General features: G+C 44.0%; 3 protein-coding genes across 9 annotated transcripts in view; 2 read left to right on the forward strand and 1 right to left on the reverse strand.

The window, feature by feature from the left end:
- Positions 1–12,850, forward strand: part of NPAS2 (neuronal PAS domain protein 2) — a 103,301-nt gene extending 90,451 nt beyond the window's left edge. For all 4 annotated transcript variants that reach the window (XM_079309520.1, XM_079309519.1, XM_079309517.1 and 1 more), the window contains 6 exons: positions 107–253; positions 5,942–6,136; positions 7,474–7,637; positions 8,045–8,137; positions 10,023–10,209; positions 11,373–12,850. In XM_079309520.1, the coding sequence (XP_079165646.1) occupies positions 107–253; positions 5,942–6,136; positions 7,474–7,637; positions 8,045–8,137; positions 10,023–10,209; positions 11,373–11,558 (972 nt within the window). In that variant the 3' untranslated portion in view covers positions 11,559–12,850. The remainder of the gene's footprint in view (positions 1–106; positions 254–5,941; positions 6,137–7,473; positions 7,638–8,044; positions 8,138–10,022; positions 10,210–11,372) is intronic.
- A 2,365-nt stretch (positions 12,851–15,215) lies between these two features.
- Positions 15,216–20,238, forward strand: RPL31 (ribosomal protein L31). Its single transcript, XM_079309595.1, has 5 exons — positions 15,216–15,334; positions 15,915–16,031; positions 17,539–17,664; positions 19,594–19,706; positions 20,173–20,238. Exons 2-5 carry the CDS (start codon positions 15,925–15,927, stop codon positions 20,202–20,204), a joined length of 378 nt encoding a protein of 125 aa, XP_079165721.1. The 5' UTR covers positions 15,216–15,334; positions 15,915–15,924; the 3' UTR covers positions 20,205–20,238.
- A 537-nt stretch (positions 20,239–20,775) lies between these two features.
- TBC1D8 (TBC1 domain family member 8) overlaps positions 20,776–23,772 on the reverse strand; it is a 46,811-nt gene continuing 43,814 nt past the window's right edge. For 3 of the 4 annotated variants that reach the window (XM_079309495.1, XM_079309494.1, XM_079309492.1), the window contains exons 18-20: positions 23,231–23,320; positions 22,974–23,074; positions 20,776–21,732 (exon numbers count right to left, since the gene is read on the reverse strand). In XM_079309495.1, coding sequence (XP_079165621.1) covers positions 21,274–21,732; positions 22,974–23,074; positions 23,231–23,320 — 650 coding nt within the window. In that variant the 3' untranslated portion in view covers positions 20,776–21,273. The remainder of the gene's footprint in view (positions 21,733–22,973; positions 23,075–23,230; positions 23,321–23,772) is intronic. The other variant, XM_079309493.1, reaches the window with a different exon arrangement.

Below are 23,772 nucleotides of genomic sequence, written 5' to 3' on the forward strand. Positions count from 1 at the left end.
CAATCAAACAGCTGTTAACTCCTTACAGAACAATGTTCTACTAAGGCCTGTTTGTATTATAATAACTGATTCCCCCCCTCCTCTTTTTTTATTTCCCACCCCCCAGTTCTCAGCACAATTCAGCATGTTCCAGACCATCAAGGACCAGCTAGAGCAGCGGACACGGATCCTGCAGGCCAACATCCGGTGGCAGCAGGAGGAGCTCCAGAAGATCCAGGAGCAGCTCTGCCTGGTCCAAGACTCCAGCGTACAGGTGTGTTACTATTGGAAGGGGCAGAGTCAAGCATCCTCTCTCACGTGGTTTTTGACAGGCTTGGCAACTTAAAATCGCTCCAGAGTCCAGGGTATCTGGACAAGTGTAAACTAGAAATCTGAATGAGGATGTTACCCTCTAAAAGCCTCTTGAGTAACCTATGTCCAGAAAAATTTAAGAGCTCTCTGGTAAAAGAGAAGGAAGGAATACCTCAGTCTTAGGAGGAGGAGAATAATTTGGGTCATTTACAATAGCATTTTATTACTTTATCTACCAAGTCTTCAGACTGAGCAGCTGTAGTAGAAAGAATGTTAAAGTTCAGACTTTCTTGTCCCATTAAAACCCCCAAAATTCTGCTGATGTTCGTTTGTTCACACCTGAGAGGTACCTGAATGTGTTCTTCACCAGGCAGGCTTAAGCCTTTAGGGTGAATCTGACTGAGCCTTCTCTGCTTCTGCCTTTGACACCTCCTACACAGAGGTAGGATTCTCTAGTACAGTATGTGCTTTTTACTCCTTATGCCTACCAAACCTCAGAAATAATAGAAACTGCAGTTTAGTAGATTACAGGTTCTCTTTAACAACAAATGGACAAATCATCCAGTTTTACGGAAATTTTCTGAATGTGGAGTGATTATAGCTATATTTCTCATAATTTAACTATAAATGCCAGGTTAAATGATCCTTGCTAGTTTTGTGGCACTGGGGAATTTGTGAGTATTATACTAACAAGACTTTAGAAAACAAGCTCTGTTAAGGAAACAAATATCTCAAAGAGTATTTTACAAACAGGAAGAAAACATGGGACCTACTAAAGTCAGTGGGAATTTTGTTTGCAACTTCCACACAGAAATAGACTCTCACCCATCATCAGCATCTGTGAAATGCAGTTTCACACATTAACAATTTGGGATTGTATGTTTAGGTAATTAAGGGACCAGTGATGCCAAATTAGAAACTTTGCCACCTAAGTTGCTGCATGTGCACTGCTGTAAGACAGCATAGCAACTGTGGGTTTCAAACCCAGGACTTTCTGTTCCTGGTGCCATACAATCACATAGGGAGACCAGGTTTAGCTTCAGTGTGTTTCTTCTATTGGTTCTCTGCTGACTTTGATTAATGGGAAGAGAAAGTCTCTCTGCAATTGACAGGTGTTCAGTTCAGAATCATGTTATATGTCTGAAAGCTATTATTGTTATTATGAGTATCAAGAGACATGATATTCTCACTTCCTCCCTTTTTAACTGGGTGACAGCCATTACTCTATCATGATGACATCTTCAATAATCATACATGCTCTCTTGTTTTTCATCATTCAAGCAAAAATAGAATTTCAGAGCACATTCCTGTATGCAGGAAACATTTTATTTTTAGAAAGCTGTCTCCTATATACATTAGGGTGCATTAGGGTGCACAAAGACCATGGGACAGATTCTCATGTACACTCAGAGAGAGCTCAGGCAGAGGCCCAGAGGGTAAATGGTGGGTTATTCTTTACTTACTGCCCACCCCTTACCAGTTTGTGGCTCTGAGTTACACCATTTGGGTGCTGCCCTCTCCCAAGAAGACTGCACCAGGTTGGAGCAAGTATTTTCAGACCATTACAAGTTCTCTGGTATCAGTACCTATCATTTCCCAGCTTACTGCAGATGCAGAACTGAGAGACAGGAAGAATGGAAAGATCCTGGAAGTGCAGGGCGATGCACATTTGCCTGAAATGGCAATGTTGGATGGAGATCATCCAGCAATGCTAGATGGAGAATACATCCTCTGTATTTAGTGTGCTTTTTTGGTCTCCTCAGAACAATCAAACAAGGTGATGAGATTCAAGTGGTCACACTTACTCCTGGCCAGGACCTTTTTCTTCTCCCACTTCCTCTAGGTAAAAAAACAAAAAACACACAAAGAAATTACTGTGCTATTGCAGGGATAGATGGAGACGAGGAATTAATTCTGTCTTACTTGGCTAAGGGCAATTTGAAAGAAAGCCTCACACTTTTGCATGCAGCTCTTTTGTGACTCACAAGCAGCAAGGAGTAAACTGTTAAATCAGAAATCCAACCACATGCTTTGCCACACAGATTTCATCATTCAGGGAGCTGAATGTCTGCAGACATTGATCTGTGTCTACTATCAAAGCTAAAATGCATAACAAACAGGCTACTATCAAGCACTTTTCTGGTGTCTTTAATACACTGCTTAATAGAGCTGTAAGCGTGGGGGAGTGATGTAGGTTGTCTGAAAAGGAGGAAGAGTTCCCTGCTTTTCCCTTATTAGCTGATTTATTAGCATATCATCCCTGCTGGTTCAGTCCCTTCCACACAGAAGTGTACAGGTAGCTCCATGGAGAATTTAGCTCGATTTCCATTTCCTTCAGAGATCTTCAAAACTGAGTACGGCAGTCCACCAAGAAATGCTTTCCCAGCCAGACAGATGTTGAGCACAGTAGTCTGCATTAGAAACTGTTTGCAGGAGCCTTGTGCAGAGAAAAATGAAAGTATTGGGAGGATTGCAGGCCCTGAATAAAAGTGTTCAAAACCCCGTTAAATCTGTTACTGCTTTTCCTGACAATGAAGGACAAGAGCAGAAAGAGTAGCCTCAGAAGTCTGAAGAATGCTGTGTCTGCTGCAGTTTGAACAGTCTAGCTAATGATTCACAGATGCAGAGGAAGGCAGAAAGGCTGAGCCTGACTAGCTTGCAAGAACTACAATCAAGACCATCCACAGCCACCCATCATTTGCAAAGCAGGCTCTCTTCGAAGTCAGTGAATCTCAGCTTCCCAGTGCTGTGCTTCTCATCGTTATATATTTTACATAAAGAAAGAGTCTTGATGCCTGTAATGATGAGCCCAAAAGCTATAATCCCCTGATTATCCAAAGGACAGGTGGAGTCAAAGAGATGTTTTCCTCAGGATGCCTTGTCAGTGTGATTCAGCCATTAGCTGTAAGGCCCATCTATCTTGGAATGAGGGGGCAGCAGTGTCAGAGGGTCCCTCCTCTCCCTTGCTGCTTTGCTGTGTATGTTAACAATCTGGCCAATTAAAAAATGTTTGTAAGATGCTTCATTGACCTTGCAGTCCACAAAATCACCAACGAGACATGTCATTAGCAGCAATACAGTTAGGAGGCTGCTAATTTATCTATTTAGGGAAAAAACTTATTTTTTATGAAAAGGTTTCTCTTGTTATTTACAGCTGCTGTATTTTGGTGTTTTGGGAAAATTCAGACAGGACTATCACAAAAGAGGCACATTATGAAAAACCACCATTAAGTTTTGTACAGATTAAACTTATAGGTTTAACTAGCAGGTGGAAGTTCCATTAGTCAATCCTCTGTCAGGTTAACTCTTGCCTTGATAAGGCATCTTGAGTCTTCATTTCTGCAGGGACACGGCCACTACCGCTTCCCACTCTGAGCTTGTTTTTTCCAGGTCATTTATGTCCAGAGGGTAACAATGCTGCTTTGCCATTATAATGGCAACAGAGGGTTCTCAGGTATGAAACACTCAGAGCCCTCTCAGGGTATGAACACATGAACAAATGAAATTGGTCTACTGAGATAAACTTGGTTCTAGATTTATGGTGTGTTAGCTGCCAACCATTAACTATGCACGTTCCTACCCAGTGGCACACTCCAGTAATTGCAAAGTAGATTACTCTGCTTTCTTTGGAGGGTAAACTCCTTGGCCTTCATCTGGAAGTGGTGTAAGCACACAGGGAGGTCCCTGCTAAGTAAGTAGTCTGCTGCAAATTCACAGGCTGGGTGACGTTAGCCTTGATAGATGTTGAATTTGCATTGTTGAACTGAGTGTTTCTCCAGTGCTGCGCGCAGCATACAAGGAGGACACTAAGTAATCCTGCTAAAGGTCTTGATTTGCAGTGATCTGTCAAGTACCAGTGGGCTCACACTCCCTCCCCATCACTTTTTTGAAATGCACCACTTGCTTTGCCTGTTCTGAATTTTGTACCAAATTTCATACCAGTGGCAACCCGTTTCACTGCTAGGGCTAATCAAGTGAGTTCATGTACTAAGCATGTCCAAAGCTTAGCTTCTATGTACAGAAAATAAACAAGAAAATGAATTTTCATTATATTTGTCTTTGATTTATTCATAATAAGACCTATTTACTTGGCAGAAGTTGCGAGACCATCTGTCTTTCTGATATGTAATGGCTCCAAACTCAGTGAGCAGTGTTTTTAAAAGGAACAACTCAGAGCTAGTTTCAGATCTGCTGCAAGCAGCAGCCCCAACCTTGTCACTTGACCCATTTATTCCTATCAGACATCTCTGAGATGTGGTTAGCCTACAGCACCTGAAACAAGCTGTTGCTTTTCCTTAATTGCCCCCCTCTCCCAGCTGATTAATGTAAGCTTTGTCTGTACCTTTTTTCCTGGGTAAAATCTTAGCACAGAGAAAATAATTAAAAATTTATCATATTTAAATAAGCTAGATAACTAAGTACAGACATGGTGGATCAAGCCATACTTTTGCAAAGAAAAAAAGCAATACATTATGCTGGGCCTTTGGAGAAAGGTATAGGCTTTTTCCAGGAAAATTTAGAGGGGACATGGTAGTTTAGGGAATTGTTAATACAGCAATAAGCTGCACAAAGGTGTACTAATTACTGGGTGTACCTCGGATGTACTGCTAGGCATGTACATGAGACTGATGGATGAATAATGAAGAGAATAATTTGATTCTGATTTCATTGAAAACTTAAGTAGCTCCACTTAAATTAATGGAGTTCCACACATGTAGCAGTGGTGTGGAATCAGAATCAGATCCAAAAATTACGTCAACTGTGTGGGATGTGTATCTCCATACAGTCCTTGGTGGCAGAAAGGCTAGATCTGAAATACTGCAAAGAAAGCTTGTAGTATTAATAATGCATGGTTTTAAAAGATTACTTTCTCCTCTTTACAGCTGTAATAAAAGAAATAGCCCCTAGAAAAACAAAAATTCCCAAGTCCTATAACTTGTAAAGAAGAAAGCCTCATCTTGAAATGCAAAAGTAGAGAGGACATCATTTACAGAAACACTAAGAGAGGAGGAGCTGCTAGCTCTTTTGCACAAGCCAAATTCATGACACAGTTAGGAAGAATGCCAGGTGACAGTTACCTGATGGGAAATCAGATAAATGACAGCGACTGTCTGTTTACACACCCTGTCAATGATAAGGACACGGCCATTCAGCTTGGAGAGCTCTGGCCTGACTGTGGCCTCATTAAAAACATTCAACAACTCAGCTGGGAGTAAAGTGTTGAATTTCCAGAGACAAATTCAAAGACAGCTCTGTCTGAAAGGCAGGTGGATTTTGTTGAAAGGAGAAACAAAAGGGCTGAAAAGACATGGAGTTGCTCTCTTCCCTTTGGTCAGGATGCCCCAGAACAGTGAATATACTGGCAACTGTTCTTAAGAGGGCTGTGCCTGCCCCATGGAGAGAGGACTTGCACCTTCAAGACACATTTCACAAGTAAGGGGTGCACTTGCAGAACAAGAATCCAAGAAACTAGAGACAGTAGAGCTATTAATGTAGGAATGATAGGTGATTTCCAACTAACAGTAAATGTGTTATTAATCCAGAAATGTGATAACTTTATTTTAGAATATATCTTTGGATTTACTTCTGTCACATTCATTATTCAAGATATCTGGCCTGTGTAAATAAATCCTCCTCTCTTCTTTTCCAGATGATCTTACAGCAGCCAACAGTGTCCCTGAGCTTTAGCAATGCTCAGCAGCTGGACCCACAACAGCTACAGCAGAGGTCAGGGGCCATTACTCAGCAGCAGCTTGTCTCCAGTCCTCAGCTTCAAGGGCAAATCACATCTTCACAAACAACAAACCAGCAGTCACTGAGAGAAGCAAGCGTGATATCAAGCCAGGTAATCATTTTTTTTGTTAATAGAAAAGCATTTAGATAGAAAGAAGACACTGAGCTGTTATTAAGCAAGCAAGTAAAATCATGTCAGTCCTGTAACTGTGCCTTTGCCTTCCCTTCTTATTCTGTATAAAGGCAGCCTATAAAAAGGGTTTCCCTACAGCATTTGCCTTACCTTAAAGCCTTTTTTTAAGACCTCAGCCAGGAGGGCTACTTGAGCAGCTGTTTCAGCTGCTTCAGAAAATAGAGCAGGGGGGCACACCAAATGTGTAGGTGACTTACTGTTGTTCAGGTGGTCCTGAAAGAAACCTGACTGATCACACTGGGAACTTGAAATAGTGAGTCCTCTCAGAATACTTGCTCCCCAAGCCCAGTGGGACACCACCAATGCAACAAAGCTTGTCTGCTTTGGTGGCACACACAATATATTGAGATTCATTTCAGACCCTCAGGCTGTGGATGTCGACAGGTTCCCGCACAGCAAAAGTAAAGTTCAGCCTCAGCAGTAACTGTAATCGGTGAAAGCTATTTGGTTTGGCACTGTATTTATTATTTTCTCCATACTGCTGGTTTCTCAGCATTTCCAGTGTTTGCTCTTCCACTCACCTGTTGTACCTCCCTTCACAGAAAACTGAACTCCTGTTTCTGCTTCCTGATTGTGTACCAAGCATATTTGCATGATTGTCTTCAAAGTGCCCAGCTGCAGCTTTTCACTTCCTACATACCTGTGTTATAATGACTCTATTGAAATAGAGAGTGTATCTGTATGACATTTATTAGACAAGGGGCAAGGGGCAGAAACTGATGCACGGGAAGTTCCACCAGAATATAAGGAAGAACTTCTCTGTCACTGTGCGAGTGACCGAGCACTGGAACAGATTGCACAGAGAGGGTGTGGAGTCTCCCTCCCTGGAGATTCTCAAGAACCGTCTGGACACGATCCTGTGGATCCAGGATGACCCTGCTTGAGCAGGGAGGTTGGACCAGATGTCCCACTTGGTCCCTTCCAACCTGACCTGTTCTGCGATTCTGGGAAGTAGGAAAAAAAAAAAAAGCAAACAAAAAAAAACCCCCAAAAAACCACAAAACAACAACCAAAAAACCCAACATTTTCTTTCTTTGATTTGCTCCTGTTATGGGTCTTGGCGGCAGCTCCTCACGCTTAACTTCGCTCCTGCCTTAATGGGGGGTCGTTTGGGCAGTGCCGGGTTTGCCGGCCGGCAGGAACGGGTCCGGGGCAGCCGCGGGCATGACGGTCGTTTCCCGTATGGTGACAGCAGCACCGCCGGGCACTGGTGCCGCAGTCGGGCTGTCTCCCCGCTCTCTCCCCTTCTCTTGCAGGGCCCGAAGGCGGCGCGCAGCGCGGAGCTGGCGCCGGGCGGCGGCCGCGCCCCGCCCCGCCCCGCGCCGTTCCCCTCAGGCGGCGGCGCCGCGGCGCCCCCTGGCGGCCTGTCCCGCGGCGGCACCCCCGCGCCCGCCGGCTGCAGCCACGACCAGCAGCTCAGGTACGGCGGGCCGCGCTCGGGAGGGCGCGCTCGGCAGCCATCGCAGCGCACAGCGGCTCCGCCGCTGCTCAGGGCGCGGGGCAGTGAGAGAACCGCAGTGTAGCTGCCGGAGCCCGCAGCCTTATGAAAACTGAAACCTTGCTGCTGGCTTTGAAGAGCACAAGGTGAATTTAATCCTAGTTGTAAGATAGTATTGAAGCATCGGTACTTAGCAGATGATAATGGTAACAAAAGTGATTTATGAGATGTCTGTAAGGCACGTAGATCAGCCCAGCCCCGCCAGAGTTCCTCACCCTCAGCCAGCTGCCGTGCCTGGGAAAATGCTGCTTCTCTTTGCACAGCGTGGGGTTTGTATGGCCCTTCTCTTCCAGCAATGTCACTTTTTTGTTTGTTTCCTCATGTGCCAGATTGTTGCTCAGCCAGCCTATTCAGCCCATGATGCCTGGGTCCTGTAATGCAAGACACCCTTCAGACCTCAGCATGGCGGGATCCCAGGCCAAGTACGTGCCTTGTCGAAGATAAAACATCACTATTGCTTTGGAGGGGAAATACCCTTATTTTGTAAGATTATGAAGTAGTTATAAATATGGGGAATGTGTTACTGTGCTGAGCCTGCCTTCCAGCATCAGGGTCAGCCTTACCCTGCCTGGTCATATCAGCAAGAATGACAGAGAGAAACAAAGTGCCAGTTTTAACAAGCCACGGCTGGGGGAATTTTTGTCCCTCACAGGTTGGATGTTTCAGCACTAGAACTTCTGACCCACCAAGGTAAAGTCAGCACTGGCTCAATTAAATGACTGGTGCCAAGAAAGCCTCACCTCAGTCATTTTGTCTCCTCAAAACTAAGGTGAAGGAAGCAGAACATGCTAGTCAAAATACACCTTTTGTTTAATCTGTTTTTTGTCACTGTACTTAATTGTGAACTGCTAAAATAATAAGCAACTGTTCACACACAATTTCTTTTAAAAGAATTATTTTTATAAAACGGTATTGTTCTAATGTTATCTCAGGAATATAGGTATTCACTACTTTTTCTTTTAAAAATCATTACTGTTAATATTACCTTGAGCTAATTTATCAAATGTTAATATTGTAGCTCTGCTTTTAAGGCTCTGAATAAAAGAGGCCTTATTTGCAAAGATACATCTCCCAGTTCATGTAGACTTCCTGCCTCATGAGACCCTTTTATAGGAACTCACATCCTCATAGAAGTACCCAGACTGTAACATTTCTGACTAAACCCTAATGTTGAACAGCTGCTGAGTGAACACAAGCCACACTATGATCTCATCACCCTTTACAGGATAAACAGAATTAGGCTGGGTTGGCAATAGTTTCATTGTGGTTTTGCCCACAGCCTTCCACAAAACAACACATACTTAAGTTTGCTTTGCAAAAGCAGAATGGCAAGAGGAGATGAGTATTTTGGTTCTGTCCCATCCCTTGTTCCAGAGGGTTTCTAGAGGCTTCTTCTGTTCCTAGAGTGGGGCTCGTGGTGATGGGAACTGCTGATCATACTTGGCAATATGTGCATGAGCAGCTTCAGAAGTAACCAACCCTAGCCATGTTTCTGCAGGAGATCCAAACCCCCCAGGCAGTCACAGGGGAGCCAGGCAGGACAGGAGGTGCATTTGCCTCTCTCTTGTTGTAGTTCAGGGCTCAGCATATTAAAAAAAAAAAAAAAAAATCAAAGGCCACTTGGTTTAACGAGCCTGGGATGTGAATGCTGTGGCTGAAGACAAGATGTGCATAAACCAGAATATTTAATGAATCTAAAACGTGATCTGGATTTTGAGGTGAGATATATTCTTCCCTCCAAGTCCAGCTCAAGCACAGAGTAAGGGAAAGCAATGCTGCCCATAGTGCTGTTGTTCATATTTGTAGGTCCCATGCACTGGAATAATTTATTGGGAATTATCTGGGGGGTTTCAGCTGCACAAGAGACCCAGGGAGACCTTACAGCAGCCTTCCAGTATCTAAAAGGGGCTACAAGAGAGAAGGGGAGGGACATTTTACAAGGCATATAGGGATGGGACAAAAGGTAGTGAATTTAAACTGAAAGAGGGCAGGCTTAGAGTGGATATTAGGAGGAAATTCTTCACTGTGAGGGCCATGAGGCACTGAAACAGGCTGCCCAGAGAAGTGGCTGATGCCCCATCCCTGAAAGCCAGGTGAGTGGGTGGGGGTCTGAGCAACCTGGTCTAGTGGAGGATGTCCCTGCCCATGGGAAGTAAGTTGGAACTAGACAGTCTTTGAGGTCCTCTCCAAAACACAGCATCCTGTGATTCTATGATTTAGGAAGATTAGGGATTGCCATCCCTATTCTAAGGGAAGACCTTGGTTTCCAGCACTTTGTTCTTGATTGTTTTGCTGCTTCTTCCACAGATATTCTCAAACCCAACAAATGTTTCAAAGTTTGGAAGTGCAGACTTCCAGCAGCAGCTCTCCAATCGTACTGATGGGACAAGCAGTGTTAAACCAAGGGTTCACCACTACCCCTCCTTCCCAGCCATCCTCTTTGCCACCTATGCAACTCCAGCACCAACAGCATCAGCAACAACGCTACCTGCAGGTAGGACAAAGAGGATGATGTATAAAGTGTGCACGCAGACTAACAAGGTGAGTGGGCTGTGCAAGTGGGGCCCCAGGTTTCTGCTGGAGCCTGATGCTGGCAGAAATGCCCATTCAAGAGATTCTGACTTCTGACCTGTGGCACACTGCTGCAGTGGCTGGTGCTGGTACAGCAAGGGAGCAGTGGGAACAGTCAGAATATTTGAAAGGAAATTACTAATTCTGTACATTTAAAGCAAAATCAGATTATCTTGGATATATTTAAAGTTTATTACCAGCTGGAAATCAGTGCCTTAGGATTTGTTCTGTACTCTTTATTCAGTATAAAATTTGCTTAGTTTACAAGTCAAAAAATTATTTTTAATTACCAGCATCAACATAAAATAGATCTGGATCAGATATCTGGATCCCTTCAGGAAACTAATGTATTTTCTCAACTCCACAAGGCAAAGAAGATAAAGTGGAGCACATTGCCTGGAAGAGCCAGGTGATTTGAAGATGTAAAAATACTTAATTTTTGACCTAATTCAGTGCATACTAAAGTAAAGGGAGAAAATTAGGTGTCTCTGTAGTAGTTTAACAGGAGCTGAACTGAGTCTATAAAACCTGGTTACATATCTAATGGCATTATTGAAAGAGTATAACCAACCTCAGATGATTAAACTCTTGTAATTGAAATGAAATCCTTATCATAGCCGAGAATTAATGAAAAAAAGTCTGGCAGATACTGTTTCCAATAAAGCATCTGAAAAATTCACATCAACTTCAACACTGCAAGGTCACTCCCAACTGTAAGCTCAGGAAAAGGAAGGGCTAGGAGAGAGAGCATGAGGCATATTAGGATCCTGTTTCATTTCTGCCATCCATCCATGTCATTTCTGACATGTTCACTCATGCAGTTCCCAAACAGGCTTTTCAGGATAACCTGCAAATCCCAGGCAGTGCATTCCTATGAGAAAACCTTCTCAATGTCTATTTGGAATGTTCTTCGTTGCAATTTATGTCCATTCCTTCTAGCATTAGTTAAGCTAACCTCATGCCAAACAGCTCTAGAAATAGAAGCCAGCAAACCAGTAGTATTTTTAAGCATCCTGTAACCTGAGGACAAAGAGCATTGATACATGAAAGAATCAAACAGCACAATTAATTTTATTTCATCTGTAGGTGCAAACACCAAGTTCTTTGCACAATGAACAACCTGATTCTTTGCTCCTGCCATCTTACTCACCACAGCAAGGAAATATGGGGTATCATCAGACACAACAGCAGCAGCAGCAACAGCAACAACTAACATCAAGAAGAAGGAGTAGTTTATCAGAATCATCAAATTTACCACAGCCACTGCGATAGAGTCCCACCAGCACAATCAATGCACGATTAGCTTTAACCAATGGGCACACGGGGCAGAAGAGAATGACTTTGTACTTACTGTTCTGGCTTTTGCACAGCATTTCTTTCCAAGCTCTATGACAGGAGTACGCCCAGAGTGCAGACTGCCACAGACAGTGCATTCACGGCACGCTGGCTTCCGTTTGTGCTGTGCCGTGAGCACAGGATGTACTGACGGAGCAAAATCAAAAGGAGCACTAATCCTGTGTGCCTCCATCACCACTGGGAGCATGGGAAGAGGCGTGTCACTCTGGAAGCCATCTGGCAATTCCAAAAGACTGTCGACAGACTCATGAGGTACTTGGCCTTCACTGTTTCGGTTCTTCTTTTGTGTATGAAAAGCACTGCGTCAAAGGTCTATCGAGGAGAGAACAAGAGATTATTTTTATTATGATTATTGTTATTATTTTGCACAACTGCACAGATGACAAAACCTAGGCACTTTCTGTAAAGAGAAGTTTGTTTCTTTATTCTTGTGGCCAAATCAGCACATCCAATGGAGGAAAAAGCCCAGCCATTGGTGAAGATGGTCTACAGCTCATACCCTTGATTTAGAATCTGAGAAGTATTATGCAGCTTACCCTAACTGTTCTTCATTACTAAAAACCAACCAACCAAAAAAACAAACCCGCCACCCACACTGGACTGTTTTCTACATGAATTGTGATTGCAAAGGAGAACTCAAATTGTAAGCACAATCATGGAACTCTCCAATAGTACATTAATCCTTCTTCAACCTAAACTCACCCACTCCAAGTCTCTGAGAAATATGCACTGTGTTTTGGCCCACTGACTCGGGATGCTGCAGACTATTACATATCTCTTTCATGATAACATTTAGGATTAAATTTTCCTTTGGAGGAAAAAAAAAAGAAAATGCACTTTTCGCTTTTTTTGTATGTTTTCCGTTGATATGTTTCTAAGAAAGATTTTATGTAATTATTAAATAAAAAGTAGTGTATTGTACAGCTGTTGTAATAATGACCTATTTCTATATAAAATAAAATTATATGGAATTATGTGGAAATTATTTTGTATATGAAATATCAACTCATTTCACAAGTATAAAGATTGTGCTTGTGCTTTTTTGTGAGTGGGTATTTTGTAATAAACTAATGAATTAGAAATGTTTTTGTGAAGGGAACTACTGTTTCATGCTATATACAACTCAGACTATTATTTTTTTCCATTTAATGATGGACAGTTGTCTTTATTTGTAGAATAAAATAAAATAGCCAAAAGGCTTTATTGCAGGACTTGCACACATTTTCCTGTGACTGTTGAACTATGTGATTCACTTTAGACTTTTAATCTTAGCCACAAACTTGAATGGTGTTTGGCACCCAGTTAGCAAAACCAAGTTTTATCCCTTGTAGTTTTTGTCATGGTATAGACGCTGAGAAAGAAAGCTCAGGAAGTTCTATTAGCTGCAAGCAAAGCTCATTTTAAGCACCTTTAAAACTTTAAGCACCTTTAAAGACCTCAGGCAGCTTTGTACTTCCAACCAAAGAGTTTTATATTAGCACAAAACAGATGGTTTAAAGAACAGTTTGACACAGCATATGCCAGGGCTTTGACCCATGTCAGCTTCAGTGTTTTAAGACATTGCTGAGTTTTGGGGCACTTCTCTTCTGGAATACTTGCCCTGTAGACAGTCTGGTTTCCACTTTAGCATCCTTGTGCAGACTCCTTTTCATGTTAAATTCAAATTGACTAGAGGATGGAGCAGCCAAGGTACAGGCTAGTTTTCCCTCTGGATTGAGGTGGGTAACTGAGCAGAGGAATGTTCTTCATTCCCCACAGTAAGACTGAAAGGGGATGGCCCTCAGGGTAGCTTGCAGCCACTGGAGCCAGCATTAGGTTCATCAAAGTGCACACATGGCCTTCCCTCCCCTGAGTACCAAGGATCACATCAGCAGGGCCATGTGTTCTGGTTTCTATGCCATAGGGGAACAATAGAGATAACTGGGCTAGGAGATGGAAATTGTGAAAGCAAGCTTTCATGGAAATGGAAAAAAAAAGTTTATTGGCCCTGAGTTCTGAAAAAGCTAAAAATCTCCTAAAGAAAATCCATTTACAAAATTACCCCGATGCTTCAAGTACAAGACTGGGTGGTAGCACTGATGGGTGCATGTGTATTTCAGTCCATACTGTATTGGGTCCCTAAGAAAGTGTTTTTACTGCTAACTTTAGTTACCAGGGTGAATTAGCTTGCTCATCCCTTTAAATTCTTGTATTCAGTGAAGCAAGAGTGACCCCACCAGATGAAGATTAGATAGATGTGAAAGTCACACTTAATGTCTGAAGGAACCTCTCTCTTTCCATTAACTATGACAAACCTAAGCAAAGGTCAGCTGGCTAAGCTAGAGGCTAACTTCAGCAACCCCAGCCACTCCTGGGAAAGGAGGGCACAAATCTGTAAGCCCAAAGTTCACGCAGGAAGAGGTAATGAAGGAATATGAGCACCTCAGAGATTCCTCTGTGGAAGCAGCAGCTGACAACGCCTATGACAGAAGACACAGGAAGGGAAAATTCTTTGTAAGAATTTGTTCTACTTTCCCAATTGCCATTAGTATGTCCAAACCAAAATCAGCCTTGGAGCAAACACTGTATCAGTGGCAGTGTAAGCTGTTAACAGGGAGGTGCTGTAAATAGCGTCGGTTTGCCTTCTTCTGAGCTGGTTTAATACATTGTTTGGAGGGATACAGACAGTTCACAAGAGCAGATTTACGTGAAGACTTAGTTTTTCATGCTCTTCCCCATACACACATTCTGATTTGGGATTATTGTCCTTGTTCTCTGTTGCACACAGAAGGCATCGCCAGTCCTCACAGAGCTGGGCTGTTTTAGTTCATTATAGCCAAAAGCCAGCTTATTCCAACATAATCCCTCATCTCGGATCGGTTTTCCGGGCAGGCAGGATGATTACATCAGGCTACTGCCCCACGCCGGGATGCCTCGGCTCTGTCTCTGGAACAAGAGCTCCAGATCTGTAAGAGGCAAAATGCTTGCTGGAAGCACCACTGCGCCAAGCCGAGCTCCTCACACACCACTCCACAGGAAGCGGGCGGGCGGGCACTGAACAGCCCCGGTACGGGCACACGCTGACACCTTCCCAGAGAGCGGCCCCGGTACGGGCACACGCTGACACCGCCCCAGAGAGCGGCCCCGGTACGGGCACACGCTGACACCGCCCCAGAGAGCGGCCCCGGTACGGGCACACGCTGACACCGCCCCAGAGAGCGGCCCCGGTACGGGCACACGCTGACACCTTCCCAGAGAGCGGCCCCGGTACGGGCACACGCTGACACCTTCCCAGAGAGCGGCCCCGGTACGGGCACACGCTGACACCGCCCCAGAGAGCGGCCCCGGCACGCCCAGCCCAGCCCAGCCCAGCTCAGCTCAGCCCAGCTCAGCTCAGCTCAGCTCAGCTCAGCTCAGCCCAGCCCAGCCCAGCCCAGCCCAGCTCAGCTCAGCCCAGCGCAGCTCAGCTCAGCCCAGCCCAGCCCAGCTCAGCCCAGCCCAGCCCAGCTCAGCTCAGCCCAGCCCAGCCCAGCTCAGCTCAGCTCAGCCCAGCGCAGCCCAGCTCAGCTCAGCTCAGCTCAGCTCAGCTCAGCTCAGCGCAGCCCAGCCCAGCCCCTCCCGCGCCGGCGCAGTCGCGTCCCCGGCTCGCCCCGGAAGGGCTCCTGTTTCCCAGCGTGCCCCGCGCGCTCCTTTCCGGCCGGTGCCCGGGCACGGTGAGTGAGGGCCGCGGCTCGTCCCGCAGCATCCGCCTCCATCCGCCCCGCAGAGCCCGCGGCGCGGCGGGAATGCGGCCGGGCCCGGTGTGCGGGGCGGCCCGGCAAGGGCGGCACCGGCTGGGCTCTCCCGGCGTGGCCGCGTTGGGCGGAGATGGGGCCCCTTTGCTGGCTTCCCCCGCCCCGGGGAGGCCTGCGGGACTCTCGGACGGGGACGCGGCCCGTGCTGCTGTCCCTTGGCGGAGCCGGTCTGGCTCCGTCCTGTTCACTGCGGGACGGGCTGGGCAGCGCTCCTGGGTCGCCTTGCAGAGGGGGGGGCTCGGGGCTGCCAGGAGGCCGATGCTAGTGCGAGGTGATCGGAGAGTCCGGGATGTGCTTCCTGCTCTTCTCAGGGAGATGGAAGTAAAGCTCCCGTGATGCTGGGAAGCTGCTGCGTGAATACTGCGACTGGTGCGACCCCGGGGGTTAATGAAGCTCGGGTTTAAGTTTCTGGATGTGGGAGTTGTGCGGTTTGTAGTGTGCTGGGGACGGGAGGAAGGTCCGGGATGTGCGTGTGATGCGTGTGCGCGGTGCCTTTCAGCGTCGCTGAGATGGCTCCCGCAAAGAAGGGCGGCGAGAAGAAGAAGGGGCGCTCCGCCATCAACGAGGTAGTGACTCGGGAATACACCATCAACATTCACAAGCGGATCCATGGCGTGTAAGTTCTTTTTATCAGCGACATTGGCCTTCTGTGAAGTGGAATTTGGTAGTGGGTTGGGTAGGTTTTAAAGAGCACAGGACTGTCCTTAGAGCGTTGTGTTTGTGGTCCCTTGTGCCTCTGTTGTGTCCCTAGGCTGCAGCCCTGTGCGACCCCAGATTTGGCTTGTGGCTTTCAGGAATAAGCCTGTTTCTGTGATTGTGAGTGTTCTGGCACTTATGTTAAAGTTAGATCAATTTAGTTTCGTGCACAGGTTGTCATCTTTCCCAAGCAAATGTTTAAACTTCAGCCCACTGAGAAAGTTTCAGAAATGAAATGCTGCTGTCATCAAATGACTGGCTTCATGTTTGTCACTAAATTGTGTGAGGTGTAAAATGGGATATGATTTGGGTGAAAGAATATTTGTTGTGTGTAGGTAAGAGTGGTTTTTTTAGTTGACCTGATGCTGAACCTCATGAAACTGTAGTGGAGAAGTGCTTCAGAGGAAACGAGTGCTCTTGCATTCTGTGTATACCTGCAAGCACATGGAAGACACCATTTAAATCCAAACAATTGGTGCAGTGCTAAAGTTAACGTGGAATAGGAGAGAAGTGAGGCAGTGGAGCATGGCAGAACCGTGGCTGAGAATGGGAGGCACTGGTTCTCTTTAAATGGCAATAAGATGTTCTGGCCTTGCCTGTTGATTGGCACTTCATTCTGTTCTAATGCTGATTATCCTGCTGTCCACCTTTCTTTTTGGGCTAGAGTTAAAAGCTTTTATTTAGTGCTTGTCTCACTTGTGATCAAGTATCCACTTCCCATTTCTAGCACAAAATATCAATAGCAGTGTGCACATAATATAGGTAAATACAATCCCCTGTGGGACCTCAGGCAGTGCTGGCACAGCCCCATGTCATAGTGTGGGTATTGTATATATGGCAGAACACTCGTGGTGCAGCTCTTCATTCTATTGTGGATGCCCAGTCCTGCAGGATCTACCATAATGGGCATGAGACAGGCTGTACTGGGGAAAAAAAACCAGTTCTGGTGCAGTCCTGATTTGGTGTTGGTGCAGTCCTGAGAGCATGAAAGATAAATATCAAGTACTGTTCAGCAAAATCTGGTATTCAGAATAACATCAGATTTTTTGTTCTGTTTATTTCAGTACTGATAGAGTTCTGTCACGTTTATATTATTGTTGCACTGCTTTGCTCATAGGACTTTTATTCAGTGTCACTGACACCTCTGATCTCTTCAGTGTTGCTGAGATATTCAAACATGTTGACATTACAAAGAAGGCTTAAGATGCTGGAGATCTTGCTGCAAAACTTTACTGAAGTTATTCTAAGTGTTTTCTATTAAAGTTAGCATCTGCCTGCCAGGGTGAAGGTCTGGTCAGGCTGGTGCAGATGTTTGCTGTTATGCACAATGCTCTGGGGGGTTGTATGTTTGGAGAACACATAGAACAAGTGTCTAGTGCTGACAGTGTCCTGAAGTTAAAGTTGAATGGCTCTTGTGTTTGTCCCAGGGGCTTCAAGAAGCGAGCCCCACGCGCTCTCAAGGAAATCCGCAAATTTGCCATGAAGGAGATGGGCACTCCTGACGTTCGCATCGATACCAGGTTGAACAAAGCAGTCTGGGCTAAAGGAATAAGGTGGGTTTTGCCTTTTTCTTTACTGGGTGAGGAAGGACATGAAGGATTAGGAAAAAAATTGTGTACTTCTTGCAGTATTTGTGTTTTCTTTGCAAATGCTTCCTTCTTGTGGCATGGACACCAGCTTAATCTTTCTGTCTCCTCTGTGTTCTGCTCTGCTGTCCGGCATATTTGTAACAAAGCTTTGGTAAACTCTGGGATTGAAAGAATTTCCTTCTGCTTTTAATAAGAATAAAGCAAAGGCAAGAAGGAATGCAGGTTTGGGGGTGGAGGGCGGGGAAGAGAAAGGATTTGGGGTATTGTAATACTGTAGTACCTTGATCCATGTTGCACCAGACAATTTTTATAAACTTGACCTTTCAGTGATAGCCACAATCCCAGGCTAAGTGGGATAGGAATAGGAATAGGTTTTGAAGCATGCTGAACAAATGTTGCACAAAAGGAGGTGTGTTTTCAACAGGGCTTATCTTTTCTTGAAAGTACAAATAAATAAGTTGTTTGGGGACCAAAAAATTACAACTTATGTCAAATCACTGTTACAAAGGCAGCTATAGCATGCATAAAAAGGGTCCAAAAGAACTCCTGTGGGGAGTGGGACCTCTTAAACTGTAACAAAAGGTTAACTGTTCTAGATTGATGCTTTGAGAGATGCAGATGGGTTTAAACCGTGTCTTCTGGGAATTAGATCCCTAAGTCTGGTCTATGACATACATAGAATGCTTTGCCTGGCGTCGTGCAGCCAATCCTTCCTTCAGAAGCAGAGTGGGAGGGAGAGACCGAGTTCCTTGGTCATACAGGCCAGGGTTCTCTGTCCTCCCTTTAAACTGCCCAGTTCACAGGGAGTGAAGAAGTGGCAGTGGAACCAGGAGACAGCAGTCATAACTCCAGAGCTTTGTAGTGAGGCTGTTAACCAAAACTTCCTTGTATTAACTGGTACAAGTGCAGTCCATGGAGCAGGGAGTTGCTACATCAGTCTTTCTGTTGTGAGTCTGCAGTTTTTACTAGTTGGAGTAATGTATGCAAAGTAAAGTATCTTTCTCTGGAAGAATCAGCAGAGGCTAAAATTACCATGTTGGCCGGTATGATAGTCAGTGATCTACATAAAATAGTGAAAAATGCTTTTGACTTTGACAGGAAGGTAGTAAAGCAAAGCCAGTTCCTGTGTCTTAATTGCTATGTCTACCTGATAATAACTGTTCTTGAAAAGATTGTTCTTGCAGCAGGGAGGAGGAGGTTCCTTCACATATTCTGTGGAACAAGTACTCTGAGGAGGAATTTCCTAAAATCTTGAGTTCAAGGTGGCAGGTTATGTGAAAAATGGCAAGGAGAAAAAAATCTTGTGCCTCCCCTCAACAGCATATTTTGAGCATTATTAGGTGAGGACACTAAGCTGCGATTTGCCTGTTAAAATTAAATCATTGAACAATGTAGTTATGATTCCATGGGCTTTATGAGGAAGAAATGATCAGTTTTGTGTCCATAAGACTTGGTTCAGGCTTGATGCCCACTGGAATTTCTATGACTTCTGGCATTAAGACAGGCAGTACTCTTTTGACAGTGGCCTTGGACTTTCAGGGTGGATTGCTGGTGTTTTCCTCACTATTTTATATTGTAGTAAGAAATGCTTGTTAGTAACAACTGCTTGCTGATCATGTTCACTTGATGATCATCTTCCTGGTGTGTTTCCTCAGTAGTGGACTGATGATGCACTTCTGACTTTATGCTCTTACTGGATTATGAATTAATCTTACTCAGGGCTCAGTTAAATCTTACCAAGCAAAACTAACAAAAAAAAGCTCTTCTAAGGCAAACAATACAGTCTCTTAAGGTACAAGATTTTGCTCTTGGTATGATGCTGAGAAAGAGCTTTCCTATGAATTCACAAGTTTCAGTACATCACTGCAAATGAATGTGCCATCTTCATTTCAGGAATGTTCCTTACCGTATCCGCGTGCGTTTGTCCCGAAAGCGCAATGAGGATGAGGATTCACCCAACAAGCTGTACACCCTGGTTACCTACGTACCAGTCACAACGTTCAAAGGTAAGGAACGTTCCTGCATCTCCTCTGCAGTGCTCTCTGAACAATAAGCAAAGCACGACAGCTCCTCCTGCAGTGCAAAATTTAGATGAAAAGCACGCTGCAAGAGTCAAACCACTGGCTTAACCTAGCTCTGCTGTAGAGAACAGGGCTCATGATCCACAGTAAATAGAAGTTAAATCATCATGTAAATTTTGAGAGATGCAAAAACACAGCCATAGTCGCTAGGGTAGTTTTAAGGTTTGTTTTCCCATGTCAAAAGCTCAGGCAGGTTAATCCTCTCTGCTTGTCATGAGAAAAAAGGATTCTGTAAATGCAACTAAGTTTTTGTAACCTTGGGAGAAATACTTGTCTATATAGTTTGCTCTTCCAGAAGTAGATCATCAGATTAGTCTGGAAACTGTAGGGTACTTTATTGGGAAGACTTCCAAATATGTAACAGGTGGTGATAAAATGTCTTGTTTTGCAGGTCTACAGACAGTCAACGTGGATGAAAATTAAATGGATTTTCATTACAATAAAAAGATAAAATATATTATTAAGTTGTTGTTTTTATTGTCCAGAGTCTCTTCAAGTTCTCAACTGTGAAGCATTGACTTGAACAGGTACCAGCCTTTTAAAGTATCTTGCTTTCTTTGAATTTGAATATAATGGTGTAATTTCCTTAATTCAAGATAATTAGACCTAAGTTACATGTGAATGGAATAAGGAAGAGATTCAGATGTTCTTTGTGGGTGGCAGAGTCCTGGTGGGTTTGTTTATTTTGGGTATTAAAAAGCCTGTACACAGGTATTTTAAGTTTAAGTCAAGTTTGTTTAAAAACAAAAAAAGAAAAACTCAACAAAACGGATAGTTTTAGATATTTCATGTGTGTAATCTCATGTGGATGATGTGCCCTTACCTTCTTAGGCAGACTCAGTAGGCTCCTCCCAAAGCAGGTCTGTATGCAACACAGAAACAGGGTTTTGCTTAGTGAAATAATTGTGATCATACTACCTCAGGGTATTTGTATAAAGCAGCAGGGACTAAAGTCACTTAGCTTCCCTAAAACAGTAAATACTGTCAATGCCAGTCTAGTACAAAAAGGGTTTATTGAAAAGTGCATGTTTTCACAGACCAACATCAGAAGGACAGTCCATGTACACTTAACATTTCAGCAAGACATAAAAATTGGAATACAATCAAATATATTAAAATAGTTTCAATTACCAGCATTGAAACAGTTTTCAGTATTAGTGCAAAAAAAGGCAACCAAAACAAATTGTGGACAGCAGATGAAAAGTGTTTTCCCCTGCTTAAAAAAAAGAAACTGGAGCCAGCCTCTGCTGTCCCAGTGCAGAAGAGGGCTTCAGTGTCTCCACACTGTAGACAGATGGTTTTTTTACATTCAAAACAACATAAGAAGTCAAGGGCACAAAACAAACCTTACACTCTTTTAGCTTTTAAAGCTCTTAAACTGAAAACCACAGACCAACAAATTGGATACCAGAAGTCCACTGTTAACTGAAAGCCTTTTACAGTATGTCCTTTGGTGTAATTTCAGTGCATTTCATGTTTGACATGTTGACTGCTACTGGGTGCTTGGTTTTGCATGTTCACTCCGTGACTGGCAGCTCATTCCGTTTGTTCTGAGACTGTATTGATTTAGCTTTGCATTCTCAAGTTTTGGTTTCAGTTCTAAGGGTTTTTCAAAGAAGTTAACTAATGATTGCTCAGTCAAGAGGGAGGCTAAAATATGTTCAAAAGACACAGTCCAGTCCCCTTCAGTCACAGGTGAAGGTTGAGAGTCTTTGGGGGGAGTCTTCACAGTGTCAGTAAAAACAGCATCCTGGTCTGAAGTAGAGGCCTCTGGCTGTAAGTCCTCAGTGAACTCGTCTGATCCACTCCCCGAGCTCATGCTCCTTTGTCCTACTTCTCCAATCTGAAGTAACAGTGTGGTCACAGTGGCAATGGCTTGATACAAATCATTCTCCTCTGGATCTTCATGAAACATGCTATACAACGTTTTGCAGAACTGAATGAACTCCTTCTGTAAAAGATGAAAACCAGCATCAAAGTCTTGACTAGCCATGCTAAGGATCACTGCAGGAGTCAGTCAGGGCATGGGAGTGCACAGGCAGGTGGAATGCTGTGTAAATTGGTATGCTCTTTTATAACTTACACCTGCTTTTTAAAAAATGTTAGTGAAGGCTTTTCAACCCCCAGTGGTGCTAGAAAACCCTGTGCTGAAATCAGAAAGGGAAGAGTGCAGTGAAGTGTTTTTATGTTCTGAAGAAGGAAATCAGGACCTACCAGATGATCCAAGAGCAAGTGAGATGCAAGGCAAGGGGTAATCCTTTACTGTTGGCTGCTGCAGAGACAGGGTTACAACCAAAGCAGCCACCACAGGCCTGCAGGCAAACTTCCCTTCTGCTGTTTCTCTCCTCCTTCCCAGCTCTTCTAAAACAATTCAGAGATCTTCCCTGCCCAGCTCTTCCTGTCTGTCCCTTGCTCATCCATCACAGGTGGTTATCAGGCTAGAGGATGTCCCCATGTATCTTGTTAGAAGTGAGCCCTCAGTGAAATGATGCCTTTATGAGATCATGAGCCCCTGCAGAGCTGACAGGCTGGGTTCATGCCACCCATTTAAAACTTTATTTAGCAACACAAGCACAGAGGGATTCTGGGGCCAGTCCCAAGTCTGTAAATTTGTTTCATTAATATGGGACCCCTTCCCCTCCAGTAGATTTCCTTATGCCAACAACACAGAAAGCTACTGGCATTAGGAAACAGATTGGTAGGATTGTGAAAGCCTTCAGCTGTTTTCCTGCAGTTCTAGTCAGTGTTTGGCTAAGACAGGGCAAGTTCCAGGTGTGGTGGAGTAAGAAGTTACTGGTTTGGTGCAGAGGAGGTATGGGAAGACACAACAAAAAAAGTGCATTCTTGGGAATTCTTTGGCTTAGGAGGAGGAAAACTTTTTCCAGCCTGTATAAGCCTGTTTGCTTGCATGTTCTGCTACAGATGAGGATGAATCTGAAATTCTATTCACCAGCCAGTCTGAGCAGAGGGGAGTGCTAGGAAGGTAGTTTTTTCAAAGTGAAAGTTTTTAAGCACCTGCTTCCTGGATCAGAGAAGCCCAATCCTCAATGCCTGAAGGACTGAATACAAGTTCAGGCTGAAGTTATGCTTCATGAGAGAGAGCCAAACTGTTATATTCAGTAATTTCATTTTGAGTACACTTCTTCATTAAAGAAGTATAACCTCTTAGAGTACAACCTCTAAGGTACATACCTGGCTCATTTTTGGCAATTCCTTTTCAGTTTTTGTATCCTTTTCTTTGGCTAGATCCTTCAGCATCTGCTTCAATTGCTTCTGGTAATCTACTGCATCACCTTTTTTGTAGCAGACATAAAAAGGAGAATTAATTTTCAAGTCACGAGTAACTTCACATTTCAAAACAAACCTCAGAGCAGAGATAACATGGTAGGGGATCACAAGTGGAATTGGTTATCTCATGCACTCACATTAGAGAACCATTCTGGACATACCATTTGATTTTCCAATGACCAGTGGTCTTGATGTTGACAGCAAAGGATTCTTCAATGGTGACTGGCTGTCTCGTTCATTTTCTGTGAGAGCTGTCCAAGAAATGTGACAAATTTAATCCTTTGAATTCAGCATGATTGGTTATTTATTTTTCTTAAATTTACATACTTGAAGAAAGCAAAGTAATTCTGCAAAGAAGTTCTGTAAATGCTTTTAGGTACTCTGTTAAATCATAGTGCAAAATTACGTTCCTGTAAGACTGCTGCTGCAGTTGGAAGGTTGCCAAGAACTGCACATTTAATTAAAATCTTTGCACAAAGGAACTACCACAGAGTTTTGTCACCTAATCAGTACTGGATCAAGGTATCCAAGGAGATCTCTACTGTACATTGAGTACAAGCCATTCAAAAACGTTATTTCAGTTTGTACTTTGTGTGGAAGTAACCATATAATTGGCTGCAAAAGATCTCTGAATGCAACAGATGTGTGAGCTTTGACATTATAATCTATGCATTTCACCCAAAAAGGTTCCATTTGTAATTAA

This window comes from Erithacus rubecula (assembly GCF_903797595.1).
Source record: "Erithacus rubecula genome assembly, chromosome: 1".
Classification (NCBI taxonomy): domain Eukaryota; kingdom Metazoa; phylum Chordata; class Aves; order Passeriformes; family Muscicapidae; genus Erithacus; species Erithacus rubecula.